Source organism: Doryrhamphus excisus, linkage group LG16 (genome assembly GCF_037039965.1).
Source record: "Doryrhamphus excisus strain RoL-2023G ecotype Guam linkage group LG16, RoL_Dexc_Guam_v1.1, whole genome shotgun sequence".
In the NCBI taxonomy this organism is placed as follows: domain Eukaryota; kingdom Metazoa; phylum Chordata; class Actinopteri; order Syngnathiformes; family Syngnathidae; genus Doryrhamphus; species Doryrhamphus excisus.
In genome coordinates this window covers 7,811,822-7,832,470 of record NC_136372.1, presented here as the reverse complement: position 1 = coordinate 7,832,470, position 20,649 = coordinate 7,811,822, and the positions used below count along the sequence as shown (strand labels likewise).

General features: G+C 40.3%; 1 protein-coding gene across 2 annotated transcripts; it reads right to left on the bottom strand.

Moving 5' to 3' along the window:
- Positions 1-737: 737 nt before the first annotated feature.
- Positions 738-20,429, bottom strand: nptx2a (neuronal pentraxin 2a). 2 transcript variants are annotated; one of them, XM_058049037.2, is made up of 5 exons: positions 19,662-20,429; positions 15,868-16,114; positions 11,505-11,749; positions 6,738-6,917; positions 738-5,191 (listed from the first exon to the last, which is right to left on the bottom strand). In XM_058049037.2, the coding sequence occupies exons 1-5, from the start codon at positions 20,106-20,108 to the stop codon at positions 4,964-4,966; spliced, it is 1,347 nt and encodes a 448-aa protein (XP_057905020.2). In that variant the 5' UTR covers positions 20,109-20,429; the 3' UTR covers positions 738-4,963. The 2 variants fall into 2 exon arrangements, with proteins under 2 accessions (XP_057905020.2, XP_057905021.2); XM_058049038.2 differs by having other exon boundaries at positions 15,868-16,111.
- Between the last annotated feature and the right edge of the window lie 220 nt (positions 20,430-20,649).

Genomic DNA, 20,649 nt, shown 5'->3' with positions numbered 1-20,649 from the left:
ACCATCTCAGTCTGGCCTCTCTAAAGGCCTTCAACATGTAATGTCCATTTGATGTACTCGTTCCTGATCCTATCCATCCTGGTCACTCCCAATGAGAACCTCAGCATCCTCATCTCTGCTTCCTCCAGTTCTGCGTCCTGTCTTTTCCTCAGTGGCACTGTCTGTAGACCAGGGGTGGGCAAATATTTTGACTCGTGGGCCGCATTGAGTTATCAAAATTGTTTGGGGGGCCAGAACATATATTTAACCCACACACTATTTTATGCTTATACTGTATTTTCTGGACTATAAGTCGCTCTGGAGTCGCACAAGGCCAAAAATGCATAATTAGGTAAATAAATACATACATAAGTCGCACTGCAGTAAGTCACATTTTTTTGCGGGTAATTTATTATATAAACTACTTGACCCAAATTGACATTACGTCCTCTTGGAAGGCAAGTTCTAACAAGAAAGAATAGAGAACAGGCTGAATAGGTGTAAGATATGCTAACACAATAGTTATTCAGCTACATAAAAAATAAACATGAACAGAAAAGGTGTCCAGTGTTTATGTAACATAAATATTTTTTTCATTTATAAATCGCTCTGCAGTATAAATCGCAGGAACAGCCAATCTATGCAAAAAAGTGCGACTTATAGTCTGGAAAATACGGTCATTTTCCTTGAATTATCTGTAAAAGTCTTATACTATCAGTATGTTCTCATGTTCCCTTTAAACATCAGACCACATCAAACTATGTCTCTCCTGTCTCTCCTCTGGACTTGTCCGAACCATCTCAGTCTGGCCTCTCTGATTTTATCTCCAAGGCCTCTAACATGTAATGTCCCTCTGATGTACTCCTTCCTGATCCTATCCATCCTGGTCACTCCCAATGAGAATCTCAGCAAACATAATTTTTTTTCCCCCTTTTAGTTCAATTTCACCAGTGTTGGTCGACGCCTCCTGCTAGATACAGTAATTGTATTTATTTTCAATATTGACTAAACCTCAGTCCGGATTAAAGTTAATGCTGTGTACGATGGAAGCAATCTGTCTTGTTCTGACACTGAACGCCTGTTGTGTCAACAATAATCAGCATAATGCTGTTTCTCCACTGGAAAAATACAAAAATTCAAACCTCAGAAAAAGAGTCTTATATATGCAGGTTGGAATGATTTTTTTATTGATCAATCAATACCTAACATCTGTAGACATTTGCAAAGAAAATCAAACTGAAAACATCTCACACACACACACACACACACATTCTTTTAATTGTTGATTGTGTATCAGAGGCCACAGATTGGTATGAATTAAAATAGATGTGTCATTGTTTCAAACAAGGCTAAGCAGCTCCCACAACCCACGTGTGCATTTTTTTTTGTCTGCGAGGAAATGTGCCAGTTCAGGGGATTTATTTGGTAATGTGGCTGCTCTCATGAATGATATGCATGGCATGCAATTAAATCTGTGATAAAAATGACAGCAGTGATCTTTGCTCATCTGCATTAATGATTGATGTCCAGATAAGAAAATTTAAAGTGAAGGATGGTGCACTCTACATTAAATATTCTGCAAGTTCTTTTTTTTTTTTTTTTTTTTTTTTTAATCTTGAGTGCAAATGACAAGTGTAAAACCCAAAAAGATGCTGCACACTTTAATTTATTTTTTTTCATGTGTCCACAAGCAAAAACACTTCAAGAAAAGGCCATTTCTCTTTTTCAGGAAACATTTTTTTCCCCATAATATGCTGCTAATGAGCAAAAATCAAGAGCAGAAAAAGGCAGGAAAATTCTCCAGGAAATAAAATGGAAATCTTGTAATATTCTTTACACTGAAGGATAATCAAATGCCAAATTGGTGGCATTTCTAACAATCCTTAATTGGGTTAGTGAACACGCTTTTTTTTTTACAACATTCTGCGCTGTCCTACTCGATACTGCATCATATGCCACAAAGAAAAGTTAGGAACACACTTAAAAGATAAAAAAAACAAACTAAAAGAATAGATTTCTATACTTACAAGAATAAAGTTGTAATTATGATATTAATATATTACAAAAACTTGGAAAAACAGTTGTAATTATGAGCATGAAGTCGTAAAACAACTGGTGAGAAAAAGGTCAACACAATACAGTGTTAAACAATGTGTTTTTGCCAGTAGAGGTTGAATTGTACGTGTTTTAAGTGTATCTTAACATTGTAAATTAATCAATGTAACATTCTTCTTACCGTCATATTATGAAATTATTTTCCGACTTTATAACCATTATAGTTATGTTGTTATTTGGTTAACATCACAACTTTTTTTCTGCGATTGGCTGGCGACAAGTCCAGAGGTGTACCCTGCTTCTTGCCCGAAGTCAGCTGGGATAGGCTCCAGCATACCCCCATGACCCGAATGAGGATAAGTGGTATAGAAAATGGATGAATGGGCATTAAGACTTTTTTCCTCTTCATACTATCACTTTATTCTCTTAACATTAAAGGCTCTAATTTCGCAGACCCGGCACAGGCGCACCCACGCCTCCATCCCTCCCACCAGCGCAAGTGGCAAAGAGGAGAAAAGGCATGAAAGGGTTTAACACAGCCGAGTGTATTGTTAACCAATCAAATGAACACCTCTCATTGCCTTTAAATGCACAGGGCCCACTGGACTGCACATCAGAGGCCACCATGCACGTGGGACATGTCATCTGTTCCTGACAGTTCCATTAAACACAGCATCAGGCTAATCTAAGCATCTTACTTGTTTTCCACCAGCATTCCTGGTCTACATCGCCCGCCGTGGTGTAGTGGTTTGCGTTCTGGACTTTGGAGCGGACGCCTTGGGTTTGAATCTCCACTAGTAAGCAATATCGGTATTCTTCAGGAAGGGCATCTGGAATTTAAAGGGCTTCGGCCAAAAATCAGTATGCGGATCAAAGTCGAAAGAAAAAGCTGAATGAAACAAACAAATTCCAGCTCTGCATCGCCAAATAGGATAACTTTTGATGGTATATTTATGGTATCTCATCCTCCTTGAGAAAAAAAATGATCTTACAGCCAGATTTTAACAACCAACTTTATATTAATTGTTGTTTTAGTTGTTGTTAATTATTCGCTGTCTGTCTGTTTCCACAAAGTCCACGCTGCAGGAGGGGCAATCTGGCGTGCTTCCAGCACAACCACTGAGATGTGAGTGGAGCTGTCTTGTGCTTTATTTATGGAGGAGTTTTCACTTCTAAAATGTTGATTTCGGGGCACAAGCCCATTTATTTAGGGGGGCATTGTCTGCAACACTCTGCCTGTGAGTTTTTTGTGACATGTCTGAACTGTGCGCTGTTAGCCAATTTACCATTACGCAGGCTGCGCTTCGCGTGCGCCCCAAATAGACCAGGCAAGCTTTTTTTGCACCTTTGGCGGGCTGTTTTGTCACAAAATTGTCACTGTGCCAACCTGAAAATGTGGATTCCTCCACGGGTGCGCCACCACTCCCATCTTGGCGCAGGCCAGTCTACCAAGTTACCAATTTGGCTGCGCAAAACAGTGCACTGGACCAAATTACCATTGCGTGGGCTGCGCCAAGAAATTTGAGTCTGAAAACTTTATTCTTGTAACATGATTATATTGTCTTAATAGTACAACTTTATTCTTTTAACATGCCACTTGTATTCTTGTAGCATAACAAAATGTCATAATATAAAAACTTTGGTCTTTTAACCCTCATTGTATTATGACTTTATTAACTTAGCATTATGACTTATTGAAGATTGAACAAACATAGACAGAAGCTTTTTATGCCAAAGAACATGATTAAAAAATAAGTTATTTGCTGCCTCGTTTTATATTAATGTTTTTACAATTAGCCTCGCAGGCATTGTTAGAGCTCAGTTTCACTGTTTAGCAAAACCCCCCGAAATGAACTGAAATGAAAATCTATCACATTATTAGGGAAGAAGAAAAATGAAGCTGCAAAAAATGATTCAGTTCATGCAGTTCATGTGCTCAAATCCCAGTAATTCCAGATATGAATTAAAAATATAGCATAGCCTTATCATTACTCATCAACATTCATAATGTCCACAGAGAACGCAGATTGAATCAATTATGACTCATTTACCGCTCATACTCTCAATCCCTTTAATAATGTACATAATTACTTCATGGAGGAGGAATTACGGATTGGCCTTTGGGCTCAATCCCTTTGCTGTCCTCGCTTGGGAAGTCGGCCGCTGTCCACTGCTCGGTTTTAGCTGCTTCTGGGCAGCTGTCCGCCATGGCTATTAACCTGAGCAGAAGCATCCATATAAAGCTGTTTGGGATATGGCAGCTGCTCAAGGGGCAGAGAGGTATTAAGCGTAGATTTACAAGAATGAAAATGTCCTCCCTCCCTGGTAATCTCTGGTCTTTTAACACGCAAGACGCTCACTTATGTAATGTCCACACACGGACTGAAAGAAGGCATGCACTTGTCTTCCCTAAACTTGCGTTCTTTTCCTCGGGCTCATGCACTAAATATGGACGCGATGCTTCTACAATCAATGATGCCAACTCCTGGGCCTTCTCCTCATTTGTTTGCTCTTCAAACAGAGAGGAAGCTCACAGCGTTCCACCATCTAACTCCGGAATGATGTTTCGCAACACATCAAAGCCTGCTGGAGCGTGCGCTCACTACACACACGGTGCAGCATTGTCGGTATAAGGAATGCATGAGCAAAGAGCTGTTTGCACTGAGAAGTCAAATGAAAGAAGAGAAAAAAAACACACAGAATGTGAGAGGACGGATGCAACAGTGTATCTTCTCCACATGGCCACTTTTGTGAAGTCGTCTCCATGGCTAAGACTGGACTGGACACACGTTTAAGCCAACACATGTGAATCTTTGAGTAACCACACAATATCAATATGCATGTACCCTTGACTTTGGGATTTTTGCACACAATGAACAAGAATACTTGGCTTTTCGCTTTTCAATGATGGTGATGATGATTCCTCACATTAGGAATCAAATGCACGGTCCTCGCATATCTCCAGAGGAGCTTTGGTCGCACCCCCAAATACTTCCACGTTGGCGTCTATCCACGGGACCACGTTGCCGGGCATGTATGCCGAACAGTTGGCCAGGCCCACGATGTCCACGGGCCGCAGGACTCTGTCCCACATGTTGAACTGGCTCATTTCGCCGACGAAGGCCTGAGTAGCGTCAAAGCGACCGCCAACGATATCCTTCATAGAGAAACAGAAGATTGGATGTATGATGTGAGTTTTGGCTTGGAAGGAAAACATCAACAGGCTTTCATTTATATGAATGAATTCTCTTTCATATGATCTTACTGCCTGAACAACATCTGTTTTTTTATTATTTAATTGCCTTGGGTTTGTTCGTTTAGTCATTTTTTAAAATGTATTCATGTTTTTTTTGTGACTTTCTGTCCATGTAAATACTGTAAATTCTGTGTACAGCCCCACCCACTAAATTTAGAGGAAAAATAGCGTACAAGTCCATGAAGACATAGTCGTTCTTTAATTGACGAACTATGAAAAAACTCACAATGAGCTTGTCAACCCAGTGGAAATTGCAGACGGTCATTACTCATACTCACGGTTTCATCTTGCAAACAACATTAAAGTCATCATATAGTAACTGAACACTAAAAAGGTCTACCTCAGAAATATACGCACATACACCAATACAGGTTTTTTATGAAAAACAAACATTTTACAGTGTTCGTTTGAGGAAATTGAATTATTAATAATTGAAGGAAAGCATAGAAAGCTGCATTGTGGCTTCTTTCCAACAGAGGGAGCCTGGAGCCAAAAGTAAAAAGAGGGAAGCTGACGTCAATACAGCGCACCAATGAATGCGTTGCTCAGACGCAGTGCCTTATGAGAAAATTTTAAAATATTTTTCTTAAAATCATATTAGGATATGTTTGTATATTATTATATACACATTTTTAGTATTATGTTCCTGTGTGATTAATTTAGTGCTGTTAGTAAAGTGTTATCTGAAAGATGACCCCATTAGTCAGACTGCCATGTTGTTATACTGTGCATTGATAGCACGTGATTGGCTCCTGCCAAACAAATAACAATTGTTTTCCTCACTTGCTCATGAGCGGCACAATATTTAAACAAGTAGTAGTAGTTCTGAAGTGAAGGAAATGTCACAACATTAGAATTTTACCAGAAATTTGCCAGTGCGACTTATACACTGGAATTTAAACGGTATGAAAAATATATACACAAAAAAAACAAAAGTAAGTAGATTGGAGCCTGAATATAATATAAAAACATTCAGAACATCTTGTTATAATATATCAGAAATATGCTTTGATCGATCAATATCGGACGATTTCTGTGAAAAAAACATAAAATGTACTGATGTGTACCAGCAATTTTCTCATCGTATCATGTTGTCATTCTCTATTACGTTTTGTGACCCTGTATTCAGAAAAAATCTGATAAATTCAATATTTTGTACTGTAATGCAGCATAAAACGACTGACTCAGTACAAAGTGAAACCATCTAACTTGCACATGCAAGGCGATCTGATTCAATATTAATGAATATGAAGAATATTAAAGCTAATTGGCAACGGATGAATGAGGTCATACTGTACTTAAAAGGGCCACAGTAGCGTGAGAGAAGTGGCTCTACCCACTGCTCCCTTTGCACTGTGCCTCGGGCGTTTGAATCCTGGGGAAAATACCCTCAGGGATCTTACTGACACATGGAAAAAACACATGTGAGCTCCTCTAATGCTCTCACCTGCTCCTGGCCCAGAATAATCACCCCTCCTGGTTTAATTGGGTGCCATGGGGCCAGATTGTCCCCGGTGCCGAGTCGCTCGCCGTCCTGGTAAGCCTCCCAGAAGCCATCCCTGGTTGTCCAGGTGATGCAGATATGGTGCCATCGCCCGTCACTCACAGAAAGAGGAAGCTGGGCCACCTGGGTAGAATTTTTTTTCGGAGGAGGAAAGGCGCGAGATTTGAGATTAATTGTGGCCAACTACAAAAACAAAAATGGCAATTAAAAGGCATTGTCGCTTCAAAAGAGACTGAGAAGTCTCCAGATGAACTGGTGTGATATTAAATTTCCATTACCCAGGTGACACACAGGATCTTTCAAAGCAGTCAATCTGCCAGCAGCAAAACTGTGTCCTCATGCTTTGCTCATGGATGAAAGGGAAGCGACTACCTAACAACGATGACATCACGGCCCGCTGAGGATAGTGCAAGCACCAGACTGGATGTCATTATTATCATATCCAAAGCATCACTGCACAACCTTTAATGTACAACTCCAGGTAGAAAACGCCATAGGAAAAGAAGGGAAGGAATTTCAATACCAGATGTCGAAAAATCAATACATGCATACCCTATCATGACAACACCATCACTTTTGTGTATGTGCACAAGACAGCCATGAATGACAGCTCAGAAATGTGGAAAATAGCCTTTTTTTTTAAAAACAATCTGTTCTTTGAAACCACTATTGTTAACATACGATGGCCGGTGGTGTTGTTCTTATATATTTTGGTTGGAAAAAATTCTTTTGAGCCAGTGGCATGCAGCAGCTTTAAGTAGTTAAAATGTTTTAATATCGTGCTAAACTATGCCAAAGTTTCAGATAATGAGGTTTTGCACATTTTGGTATGGCTTTAAAAGCTCGATTTCAGAGTTTTTTCCAACATTGGCTTTCTGTGACATCACAGTGAGAGGACTTCCTTATATGGGCGTTCCCGAATACAAGCTGTAGGCCTGCCCTCCCCGGTTCTGTTCCACTGTGGGTGGAATAAATCAAAACGAACCGTTTTGGAAATCCAAGGAAATACAGTCGGAATAGGTGTAGATTCTATAAGATCTAGAAAGCTTTCTGTGCAGGTTATAATGTGTAGCTGCTCTATAGGAGTCCACAACTCAATACAAAGGCCTGAAAAATGGGTAAGTGAAAATGGGAATGTCTTCAATGGGAGCCACAACAAGAAGGGTGAAGAGCTATATGTGGCTCAGGGGCCGTGGGTTGCCAACCCCTGGCTTAAACAGTTAACATGGTTTTATCATAGAATGTACTATTTGTAGTGCCATAAGATCTGATGGACAAACATTTATGATATTACTAGAGGCGTCACCAAATCTTGTGAGATTAAAACGTGACCGTATTTTTTTCGTTTGCGGACACTAGACCTGGGACAATAATAAATACATTAATTTATTACACAAAAAATGAAAATTAACTTAATAATAATTTTGCCGGCCTCAATATTTTGTGTTTGTTTTCCTCGTCTCTCGCCTCTAAACAGGCAGGAAAATGATTTTACCACCATAGAACAACGGCATAAACGGAGTGACCCTTTGTTCAGTCATAGTACAGTCTCTTGCGTCATGGGTGGAGGCAGGGCCGCTAGCATACACATAGAGCAGGGGTCGGCAACCTTTACTATGAAAAGAGCCATTTTACCCAATGCCCACTGAAGAAAAATAGCCTGGAGCCGCAAAACATATAGTATGTTTAAAACAACATTGGAGGGAATTTGGGGGTATCAAAGTAGTTCAGATAAGAAAAGACGAGTTGGAGTACTCTTGCTAGTATTGGAGATAAACTTACATAAATGTATGTGTAAACTACTGTAAACGTAAAAACAAGTTCCCATGCCGCTGTTTTTAAATTATCTCGAATTTATTTTTTAGATTTGTAGGTAAGTATTACTTGTTTTTCTTCATGTACTGAACTGGATAGCAGTCAGAACTCACTCAGGATGCATTCATGGTCTCAGACAAAGTTGGATTTTTTAAAACTCATTACAAAAGACGTCCATTTTCCCCACTCGGGTGTTAAAAATATTCAAGCATCGCAAAGGGAGCCACAATAAAGAGGCTGAAGAGCCACATGCGCCTCTGGACCCCTGACATAGAGTGTAGAAGAGTGGAACATAGTAGAAATTATATTAGTAGATTGCAATATATATTCTCTTATGTTTATTATATTTTTCACTGTTTTGTTAAAAGTAAAGTTAATATCCTGTCACCACCCATTCTCATCTGGCGCCCAAGCTGGCGTATAGTCTCATATAGAGACACTCATAGGTTTTACATAGAAAACATCAGACAGAGATTGATAGACAGATACTATAAATATCCTAAAATTTTGCAGCCTTCTTTTTCAGATTATAGCAGATTTGAAAAGCTTGCAGCATCATCTCTCTCTCTCTCTCTCTCTCTCTCTCTCTCTCTCTCTCACACACACACACACTGACTTTCACCAATAGAGCACACTGTTAGTGTAGTACAAGACTGACTGAACCCATCATGGATTACAGCCCTGGCAGTTACACTGTGCTGGTTAAATGAGGACGCCCTCCACATCATCCTGTAATAGCTTCCCTTCCAAAAACACACTGTAAGTTATTGGGACAATAAAAAAACATATGACCCACTGTATTAAATGAGCCATCTTTCAGTATAAAAAACACACGGTCGACTGTAAACCCTTCATTTCACGATCATGCCATGACTTCAATCACTGTCTTCTCGTCTGTCATGACTTCCCTTTCCTCGTCTTTTCTCAGCCTTCTTTTTCCCCTTTTTGCTTTTTTTGGCTCATATTTGCCTTTCCCTCATGTATCTGAGTTGAGCGCATGTATAATGCATGGTGGAAGGAAAAGCAGCGAGGAGATGGAACCTGGCTGTGCTTTAGCAACCGGATGTATGCAAGACATCAGGGCAAGAAAAACATATCATTCCGAAGTGGGGAACTTTCTATTAAAACATAAATCATTAGTACCATATGCTACAGAAGCAAAACACCAATTCACGACTGAACATGTATGTATTAATTATTGTGTGGAATTGATTGTTGATTAATGGAAGTAGAACCTTGACAAGCAAAATAACAGGATGGTCCTGTACCATCAACACACCCCAGACTTGAACACCAGGTTTGAAATATATCACAGGCACAATATTAATAATAATCATAACAACAACTCAGGATGCTGTTGTGGCTGTAATCCAAATGAAACTCAACTCTGAGTCCCGGATGTGACTTCCTGTCCACATGTCCAGAACACATTTATTGCAACACATATGACCATGAGTTTTATTTCTGTCGTAAATGGGTAATTTTCTCTGATTGTTCCCGATCTCTATCACGGTTTTTCCAAAATGAATTAATAAAAATTATTACTGTTTCATGGTTGATTATGGCCAATTTTTAAAAATGTAGCATTGTGGTCAGTAGGCCTCAGTAATGACACAAATCATTGATGAGACATGACATGACATGTAGTCCGCCAAGGCATGTGTCTGACATGATAGAATGAAAAACAGTTCTCCTCTCACTCTGTGTGGAAGTGGTATGTTTTTTTTGGCTTCTTACTTTGTCCTTCTTACCCAATCTGTTTGAAACCCCTTCCTAAGTTTAGAATAAATACACTGGAGGTTAACTAGTTAGCTCACTAGCCTGGTATGCTTGAAGGGGCCTATTATGCTTTTTCCACTTTTCTGACCCATAAATGTTGTATTCTCATGTTAACAATGACAACATTTCAGATAAGATTGGGAGAGAGTTTTTTGTAACACCGGCTCACTGACTTCCTTGTATGGGCGTGCCCTGGTACTATGTGTACACCTGCCCCCCTCCTCACTCTGCTGCACTGTTTTTCCTTGGGAGTGTGGCCAATGACAGTGGGCGTGCCCAGAGGCAGGGTCCTGGATGGATAAATTTTGGAAACCCAAGGATATATACAGCTGGAATAGGTGCAGATTCTGGAAGATCTACAAAGCTGTGTAGCTGCTCTATAGGAGTCCACAACTCAAAACAAAGGGCCAAAAATTAGCATAATAGGTCCCCTTTAAAGCCTTTGCATGAACATTGTAGTGTAAAGAAAGAATGCAATTAGAAAGTCAGGTTTTTGTTTTTTGATACTTTAACAATGAAAATATTCAATTTATTAATATTGAACCCTACTTTGCATTTAATTCCTGGCATGTATTTTTTTTCCAATTATTTAATATACAAAACAGTTTCAACAAGTATTCCCTTCTTCAGTTATATACATACATACATACATACAGTAGATATCGGAGATATTCAATATGCATTATACAATATTGCATTGTGAGATACTTGTGTGATTCCCATACCTAATATATATTCATGTGTTATATCATGTGTTCCTCAGTTGCATGAATAACCCTAATAACCGCATACGGCTGCAGTTGCAACATTAGCATTTACAGGAAGGAGGAAAAAAAAAGCAGGCCCTTAAATAAGCACACAAATCCTCCAATGAATTACTGTTATTCTGAAGCCAATGCGGAATGTGGGTCAGTCATATTAAATGTTTATAAGATGCTAATTAAATAATCACAGCTGAAGGTCAGAGAAATTCTGTTTGTATCGCTGTTGCGCTCAAAGGTACCTACATTAAAAGGAACGTGTGTTTAATGAGCATCGCTACGTTCATTAGCATCCTCACAGCCAGAGGTGTTCACAAAACCAGGGCGCAGAGGTATTATCAAATTATCTGCCTACCTTATCATTAACCAGCAGCTCAATGGGATTGTTGCCCCATTCGATCAGCACGATCTCATTAGCCTGTCCCGGTACGCCGTACGAGAAAGGGGTCCCTATCCCGGGGCTGGCGCTGGACTTGAGCCACATGCACACGGTGAAGGCGTACATTTCTGGGAGGCTCTTCTTGATGCGTCCGTACAGGTAGTTGGTGCGCAGGGAGAGGGACACCTTGAAATCCTCAGGCGACTTGAAGGCGTTGTTATCTGAGAAGACACCAAAATCAAATTTGCTGTTAAAAGTCGCGGCACAGGAGTTTATCCCCCTTTATCGCCCTCTCCCACGCTGTCCGTGCCTCCTTTTTGGGGAGGTTATGCCTCCTTTCTGCTCTTTTTGCATTCACTTTCGGTATCGATACTTCCAATACCAGTTCTTGTGATACTTCAATCGTGAATTGTAAATACAGTTTTCATTCTTAGAGTAGTTCTTAATAACTCACCAATGATTAAATATGTGCTAAAAAACATTACTAAATTACTTTGGGGTTTGATATCATCAAAACAGGTTTGTGCCGTAGTCAAGCGTATCACAGCTTATCAAATATTGATTAGTCAGTCTGCAAAATCAAGACTACACAAGTTAAGAATTTCAAAAAAAGACAAGGAATGAGGAAGTAAGTGAGACATGCGGTAAATATAAATTCTTCCCTGAGTCTCATCTGGGAACATGGAGGCTCATAATCGAAGAATGAGAATCAAACAGGTGCAATAATGTGTAATATAGATGAGTTTGCTCCAGCTAAATATGATACATATTTTAGTAAGGTTGAAACAAAGTATAAACAATAACAGTATTTCCGAAAAAAAAAACAGCATTTAAGATGTGAAATTAGTGATTTGTCATCTTCCTTGATGTACGTAAATGGGACTTGACTTGAATGATGTTTCAAGAACATTGTGCAGGTGGATGTGTTAATGTTGTCACCCCCTCATTGAATCAATGACTCCAGCTTTAAAGGAAGTGCAAATAATGCCAGTTGAGACATAGCACTATTTATAACACCATTTTCCTTTGGCAGGAAAGGCATTAAGATGTCTACCAAAGTCATTTCTTGACTTCTAATACAATTTAAAGGGATGGTTTTGATTGTCACGTCTTCACATCGGCACAACTTAATGACAATAACTAGAGATCTTTTCTCCATTTACAAAAGTAATAATGCCTATCTCAGGGAGTATGGGCAAACTTGCACCCAGTATAGACTAGAGAGCAGATCCATTCATTTTCTATGCCGCTTATTCTCACTAGGGTATGCTGGAGCCTATCCCAGCTGTCTTTGGGCGAGAGGCGGGGTACATCCTGGACTGGTCGTGTAGAGAGCAGATCAACAAAAGTCATTTGTGTTTATACTGTAACACAAAAATCTACATCCATGAACTTGCATTCTAATTAAAAAACTAAACTAAAACTAAAAAAAACTAAAACTAAATGCCCAGTTGATTTAAGTACATCAGTTTTTGCTTAGAAAAATACAAACAAAATGAGTTATTTCCGATATAATAAATGTCACCAGGCTGGGGCTCTATGTCGAAGATCAGGCTTAACTATACATAAGATTAGTAGTATTAATTTTGATGCTTTGTTTTTTTTTTAGGGTCAGATTACAAATTTCCCACCCAAAAAGTCCCATTACCTTAAATTATAAGCCCAATTTTTCCACTCTGTTGTAATTAGACAATAGAAACATGCAGTTTCTAATTTCAGGCCATGTAACATTTTCAAGTCAAGTCATTCTCACCATGAAAAGCAAAGCCGATAAGTTTAGAAATACTAACAAGCCGCTCTGCTGCCACTACTTGTTGTGTTGTTTTTCTTTTTGCAGTTGGGAGGGAGCCATGAGGGAGAAGCTTGCATCTCCACTTGGTGCTCAATGATGATAGAAAGTGATTTGTGCTTTCATAACAGAGTCTACACTAGCGTAGAAAATACTATAGTTGTCTGATTACTCGACCAATATAGTAGACCACAATGAATAGACCACAATGTTGTAGACTATACATTCATTCATTTTCTACCGCTTATCCTTGTGGGGTATGCTGGAGCCTATCCCAGCTGTCGCGAGATGGGGGTACACACTGGACTGGTCGCCAGCCAATCACAGGGCACATATAGACAAACAACCATTCACACTCACATTCATACCTATGGACAATTTGGAGTCGCCAATTAACCTAGCATGTTTTTGGAATGTGGGAGAAAACTGGAGTACACGGAGAAAACCCACGCATGCACGGGGAGAACATGCAAACGCCACACAGAAATGCCTGAGGGTGGATTTGAACTCGGGTCGCCTAGCTGTGAGGCCTGCATGCTAACCATCTCGACTATATATATTCTGCATAAAATTTTTTAGTCTTTCACCTCAATTCCACAGCACACTTACATGCTCATACATACGCATACCCATACTGTACAGGGCACAACTGGTGAATTATTTATTGAAATTCAAGTCATTCAAGGCCAATGAGTAGCTTGAAATGTTACAAAAGGTAAGAAGTGTGGTTGCCAGATTTTAAAAAAAGTTACCCCAAACTGAAAAAATAATGTGTATTTCAGGTGTTCCAAAGTACTTACTACTTCCTCTGTCTGCATAAAAACAATGTTTGGAACACACTGTGCTATTATGCCCTTGTTAACATCAGTTAAACAGCATTGTACTGGAGAAAGTACAACATTGTGCTACAAAAAGATGGGCGTAAAAATGAAACGTAGGCTTGAAAACCTTTGTCCGGTAGTGTATGCAGACACGTTCACACGCACACAGGCGCACAGAACAAGCATAGACCTTCATTTATTTATGGTTCTACTATGTTTAGCAAGTAATCAGAGAAATATAGTTTTTTTTTCTCCAAAAAAGTACCTACAGACGACTCTAGGCTAGTGCAGACTCTGTTATGTGTGGACGAATCACTTTCTATCATCATTAAGCACAAAGTGGAGCTGCAAGCTCCTCCCTCACCCTTCCCTTCCAAATGCAAAAAAAAAAAAATACCCACCACATCAAGGCAGAGCAGCTTTTTTTGTACTTCTAAATATATCTGCCTTGCTTTTCATGGTGATGATTTTTTGCAAATGCTTCATGGCCATCACCGACCATTACATCAATAAGCATCACCGTCACGAAACCTGGTAGGAAACACTCGTCAGTAAATATGACAAATTGGACTCATTTTAAATCATGCTAGGTTAATTGGTGACTCCTAATTGTCCATAGGTATGAATGTGAGTGTGAATGGTTGTTTGTCTATATGTGCCCTGTGATTGGCTGGCAACCAGTCCAGGGTGTACCCCGCCTCACATTTGAAGACAGCTGGGATAGGCTCCAGCATACCTGCAAATGTATCCCTCGTGAGGATAAGCGGTATAGAAAATGGATGAATGAATAAACTTTGAACTTTCTTCTGAAAAAAATGTACTTCTCATCATAATATGACTTTATTCCCATATTATTTGGATTTTATTCCCATGATATTAAAACCTTTTTCCCACCTGAGTTTTACATAAATGACAACTGTATTATGTTTGTTTGTTTCTCATAAAATTTGAATTTTTTCAGTAATTTTTTCATCTTCACGCGACAAAAATTAAGTTATTTTTTCTCATAATATTATGACATTATTCTTGAAAATTAGGACATTTTCTCAGTAGATTACATATTTTTCCACGTAAATTTGACTATTTTTGCTTTTGTCCTTTTTTTTTAGTTTTCTTGTTAAATTATATTTTTAGAATGTGCAGAGGGCCAATAACAAAACAGCCACGGGGTGCAACTAGCACCCAGGCCACACTTTGGAAATTTATAAAAAAGTATTCTGCAAAACACACCACATCACAACCAATGTTGGAATAGCAGAAAGGAGCAAACAGTTCAGCCACCATTACCAATGCTGATGAATTCAATGTAAACAACAGTAAAGCAAATGCAACACACATTTCACACCAATAACTGAGTAGTGCAAATAATATTTTAAAGCGCATGCAGAGGTACATACTAAAAGCTGCGGGATGCTGACCACTCATGATGACTTCAAATGCCATCTTGTGGAGTTATTAGAAAATTAAATAAGGGGGTTGCCTACAGCCACAGTAGTAACCTTAGCAGCAGTTAGCGGAGCATATAAGGTTAATCATATTCAAGGATATCATGTGACTGTGCAGGTGTAGGACATAGTGTGGCCTGTCATTGTGGGAAAATGGGCCGGATAAAAGGTCGCGAGCATCATCCGACATTTTGCCGAGGGTCTGACTAATTGCTGCTAAATGTCCCTGGCATTAAAAGCAAGCAGCATTTCACGGCACCCTGTCATTGTACTGTACCGCTTACTTTTCTCCAGCTCTGTGATCCTTTCCAGGAGAGAATTGAGAGCATTCTCGGTGCGTTGGCGATGAGCGGCCGTTTCGTTGTAAAGCTGGCTCTTCTCCTCCTCCAACTCAGCCACCTTGCGCAGGAGCTGCGTCTCCAGCGCCCCCAGACGCTGCCGAAGTAAATCCCGCAGCTCCGGCGGCAGGGGAGCCAGGGGAGAGCCACCTCCAACTGACACGTTTGTGCTGGGGAGCTGCAAACTCTGCTGCTGGAAGGCAGAAATGAGAAAAAAAACATATTCATAAATACAGATTGAGAGACAGACAGTGCGCACCTTGCTTGGTGACCCACAAACACCCACGGCTGAAAAGAGTATTAACAAGTAAGCCCTGTGTATGCACTGTGTGTGTTTGTGTCACATGACATGACCCAGACTTCACACCAGGAGTGATCACAGATGGATTTTCAAAATTAAGGACAATAACAGCACATGCCCGAGCCATCACTCTGATGCAAATTCGCAGTTATAGAAAATATACTGAAATTCCCGCCCACCTGGAGTTTGATTAATCTGTCCTGAAGCAATGAACCATTTTGAATCACTTGATTTTGCTCATAATCTGGCAATAAAGTAAGACGATGAAAAATTTAAATACTTTATGTTGCACAATACTTTGCCTTGGGGGAGACATACTTTTTCGGCATCCACTGATTTGCAGCACTCATTATGTTGGACAAAATCAAAAGAATGAAACAGCGCCTCTGCTGGTAGCAGCCAAGTAGTTCACTCTAATTGCTTCTTCTTCTTTCTCTTTGGGCTTTTCCCTTCAGGGGTCGCCACAGCAAATCAATCTCCTCCAGCCAATCATCTGTCTCTCTCACACCAACTACCCTCATGTTCTCCTTCACTACATCCATAAACCTCCTCTTTGGTCTTCCTCTACGCCTCCTACCTGGCAGCATCCTTCTACCAATATATTCACTATCTCTCCTCTGGACATGTCCCAACCATCTCAGTCTGGCCTCTGACTTTATCTCCAAGGCCTCTAACATGTAATGTCCCTCTGATGTACTCCTTCCTGATCCTATCCATCCTAGTCACCCCCAATGAGAAGCTCAGCATCCTTGTTGCTTGAAATATATCTGTTCACATTTTTTTTTGTTGGAAACTGATATTTTCCTGAAACTTACCCATGTTCTAATGCTATTCCACTACAGAATAGAAAAAGGTAGAAACAAACGTGATGAAAGAGGAGAGTCTAATTTCTCTTTTGCTAGGTTCCATGTCTATACAGCCACAGAACACAATCTTGAAGCACTGAAGGAGTTGAATTTTGAAAAATGTCTGGGATTGAGTGAGTCTGGCCTCTCTGACTTTATCTCCAAGGCCTCTAACATGTAATGTCCCTCTGATGTCCATCCTATCCATCCTGGTCACTCCCAAAGAGAACCTCAGCATCCTCATCTCTGCTACCTCCAGTTCTGCTTCCTGTCTTTTCCTCAGTGTTACTGTCTCTACACCAAACAACAGTAATTGCCTCAATAAGGCTGTCTCCTTCGCTATATTGCCAGTTTTATTTTTTACTGCCAGGAAGTGAAAGAGCGTGGAGGAGTGTAGCGTGCAGAGGGTATTGTAGAGAAATTTGAATGCATGGCATGTGTGATTGCTGTTTTGTGGTAGACTGCGATAGTCCAAAGTCTTAGTCCAAATATCTTAAAACACAAGTGATATGTACTATTCTGGTCACAAGGCAGCAGTAATGATATTACATTAGCACTGCATGAAGTCATGAAAGAGTGAATAAAGGTTCTCCTCCCATTCCATGTGGAATTGGTATTTTTTTGGCTCTCCAGTTTAGAACAAACAAATATGAGGCTAACTGGTAAGCTCCCTAGCTGTCGGTCAACGCAGTCCAATGTGTTGTAAATATTGAATAAAAAGAGTGTAAAGGTGAGTACAGGGGTGTTAATTCATATCTACGGGGCTCTAAAACTATTAAAAGGATGTACTTAGAAAGTCATAAATATAGTCATAAACAGCTGTTCTATCCTCTAATTAGAAAAATATTGAATTTATTAACATTTATCCCGGAAATTAATTAATCTGGGTCTGGTCTGGAATTAATTGACAGCTACAAACGAGGGACAACTGTATGAATCAATACACTTTATTACTATTGGTTTACATTACTTATGCAATGTTTGTGTTGCCAGCTAGAGACCCGGGTTCGATTCCACCCTCAGGCATCTCTGTGTGGTGTTGTTCTCCCTGTGTGTGCGTGGGTTTTCTCCGGGTACTCCGGTTTCCTCCCACATTCCAAAAACATGCTAGGTTAATTGGCGACTCCAAATTGTCCATAGGTATGAATGTGAGTGTGAATGGTTGTTTGTCTATATGTGCCCTGTGATTGGCTGCATGGTGACCAGTCCAGGGTGTACCCCGCCTCTCGCCCAAAGACAGCTGGGATAGGCTCCAGCACCCCTGCGACCCTCGTGAGGATAAGTGGTAGAAAATGAATGAATGAATGAATGAATGAATGAATGAATGATTATGTTGCATTATAGCCACTTAGTTAGAGTTATCAGTTTACACTGTGAGATGTCATTTTTCATGTCAAGTTATGATCTATGAGCGAACGTTTTGCTGCTTAATTGTTGAAAGAAGAAAGAATGAATTTTTATTGAATGTATTTTTAACTCACATGTTGTTTATATTCTATTGAGAGTCATGTTTTGCACTTTGCAAGACTCGTTATCCCATTCTATGGCCATCGCCACACTTTTACAATCACATACTTTTCAGAGACACATCACAAAAAGCACTCAAATATAAGATGCCGCTACAAAATGACAAAATTAATACGTATTTTGTCAAGATATTGAAAGTTAAAATTAGCATCACGACTTAACTTCTTTCCTATTGTGTGCTAACTTGTCCAACTTTGTTTTTTTACAGCGAGTCCGTGCATCTCTCCAGGTCACTGCTGTGTGTGAGTGACAGGAAGAAAAGCTCTGAGCTGTCGGTTTAAATCTCTATAATTTTTCTGACTTTTTTTCTATGGGATATTGAATGCGGGCCAATGCGGTAACCCAGTGTGAAGCCTCAGATGCTCATCGAGCCGCCGTCTGACGAGATATAATGAAGTCTTGCGACATTTGCTTAGATTTCACACGATTTCATGTGAGACTTGAAAGGCATATGTTTCCTTTAAGTGTATTAGCCTTTGTAGCTACTATTAACGGGAGGGGTCCTGTTCTGGCTAACCATCATTGTCATCATTGCAGATGTAAATCAATGCACATACTGTGCTGTATATAATGCATTCTGTGTGTATAGATTATATAGATCTGTGCATTAAAGCTTTCAATCTAGCAAAGATGAAGCGGGAGGATGGAGTGTGACGTGTTGCAGCTATAAAGGCATCTTTTTAATCAGTATTACAAGTGTTTCTACTCAAGGATAGGAAAAAAGCACTCACAATATCAGAAAAAAATCAGGTTTCCACTCATAGGTGACTACTCAGACATTAAAAAAAAACATTTTCCCACGTTTGGAAGTGTTTTAATCTGTTTCATCACGTTATGAAACAGAAATTCTGCACCACGTGCTTGATTAAACTAGACAGGCTCCTCTTCTTGTGTATCATTGAATGTGGCATATATTGACGTTCTCTGCTGTTTTCTTCTGACCCATGCTCGTTAGCAGACTACGTGCTTGCAAGGTGTAATGCAGGTGGAGTCTTGCGGGGATGCTGCGCATCATCACACGGAGCTGCCTTACATTTACGCACCGATCTTGTGCATTGGTGTCTTACCTCCAGGCTCTCCAAGCGACCTTTCAAGCTTTGCATGGTCTTTCCAAGCTGGCTGATGGTCTCGCTGGGGTCTCTGGGTAAATCCCCCATGGTGTTCTTGCCGTACTCTTTCCTCCTGGAGCCCTGACCCCGCGCCTTGCCCTGTTGCGACGAGTCGTCCGCGGCTGCCTCGCAGCGCGCAAGCTTGGAGTTGAGTTCCTTAATGGTTCCCTGTTGGCTCACGATGGTCTCCTTCTGCTGTAAGATAGTCTCCCGGAGCTGGATGATAGTGTTCCGCAGCTCCTCCTCCACGGGGCTGCTCATCTGTAAGCGGTTGCCCGTCGGAGAGTAGCTGCAGCCCGGCTCCGCGCCCGGGGGGATGGCGTTGCAAACGAAGCGGCTACCTGTAGAGTCCTGGCTCAGAACCGAGCTGAGCAGGTAGAACAAACCAAACAGTTCGGTCAGCATCCTCTTGGACTTATTCCAAAAATACGCGTGAAAAAAAAATACTCCTGTCTGGACTTCTTTTCAACACAACTTTTATCCAACAATCACAGTGTTTGCGGACATTTTGTTTGAATATGAACAAAAATCACAAATCATATATCCACACATTCTTCAAAAAAAAAAAGCAAATCCCGTGCATCTATCTTCTGAATTTTACGAGAAGACTTCAAACTTCACTGGAAAAAATATAAAAAGGAGTAGAAAAAGATCCTCAGGATGTTGCAGGGAACTTGCACCCTGCATGCCTGCTCTCTTTGGCTGCTTGGACCGTCACTGAGTGAACAGACAAGGATGCTGCACAGGCGGATTATGATGATGATGATGATAGTGATGATGATTAGGAGGTGTGTGCTCTAGCGTCAGCCTGTGCGCCATTACTGAAGCGCAGTGGACTCCAGCCATGTATTACCATACATAACCGTTCATTCATTCTTTTGTTGTTGTTGTTGTTGTTGTTGTTGTACTGATGACTAACAGCGCTAAAAAAAAACACAAATAGTGA

Coding starts and splice junctions, on each gene's coding strand:
- nptx2a (XM_058049037.2), bottom strand. CDS start 20,108: ATGCTGACCGAACTGTTTGGTTTGTTCTACCTGCTCAGCTCGGTTCTG. Junction 16,115..19,661: donor GTCGCTTGGAGAGCCTGGAG/GTAAGACACCAA, acceptor TCTGCCTTCCAG/CAGCAGAGTTTGCAGCTCCC. Junction 6,918..11,504: donor AGCTGCTGGTTAATGATAAG/GTAGGCAGATAA, acceptor AATTCTACCCAG/GTGGCCCAGCTTCCTCTTTC.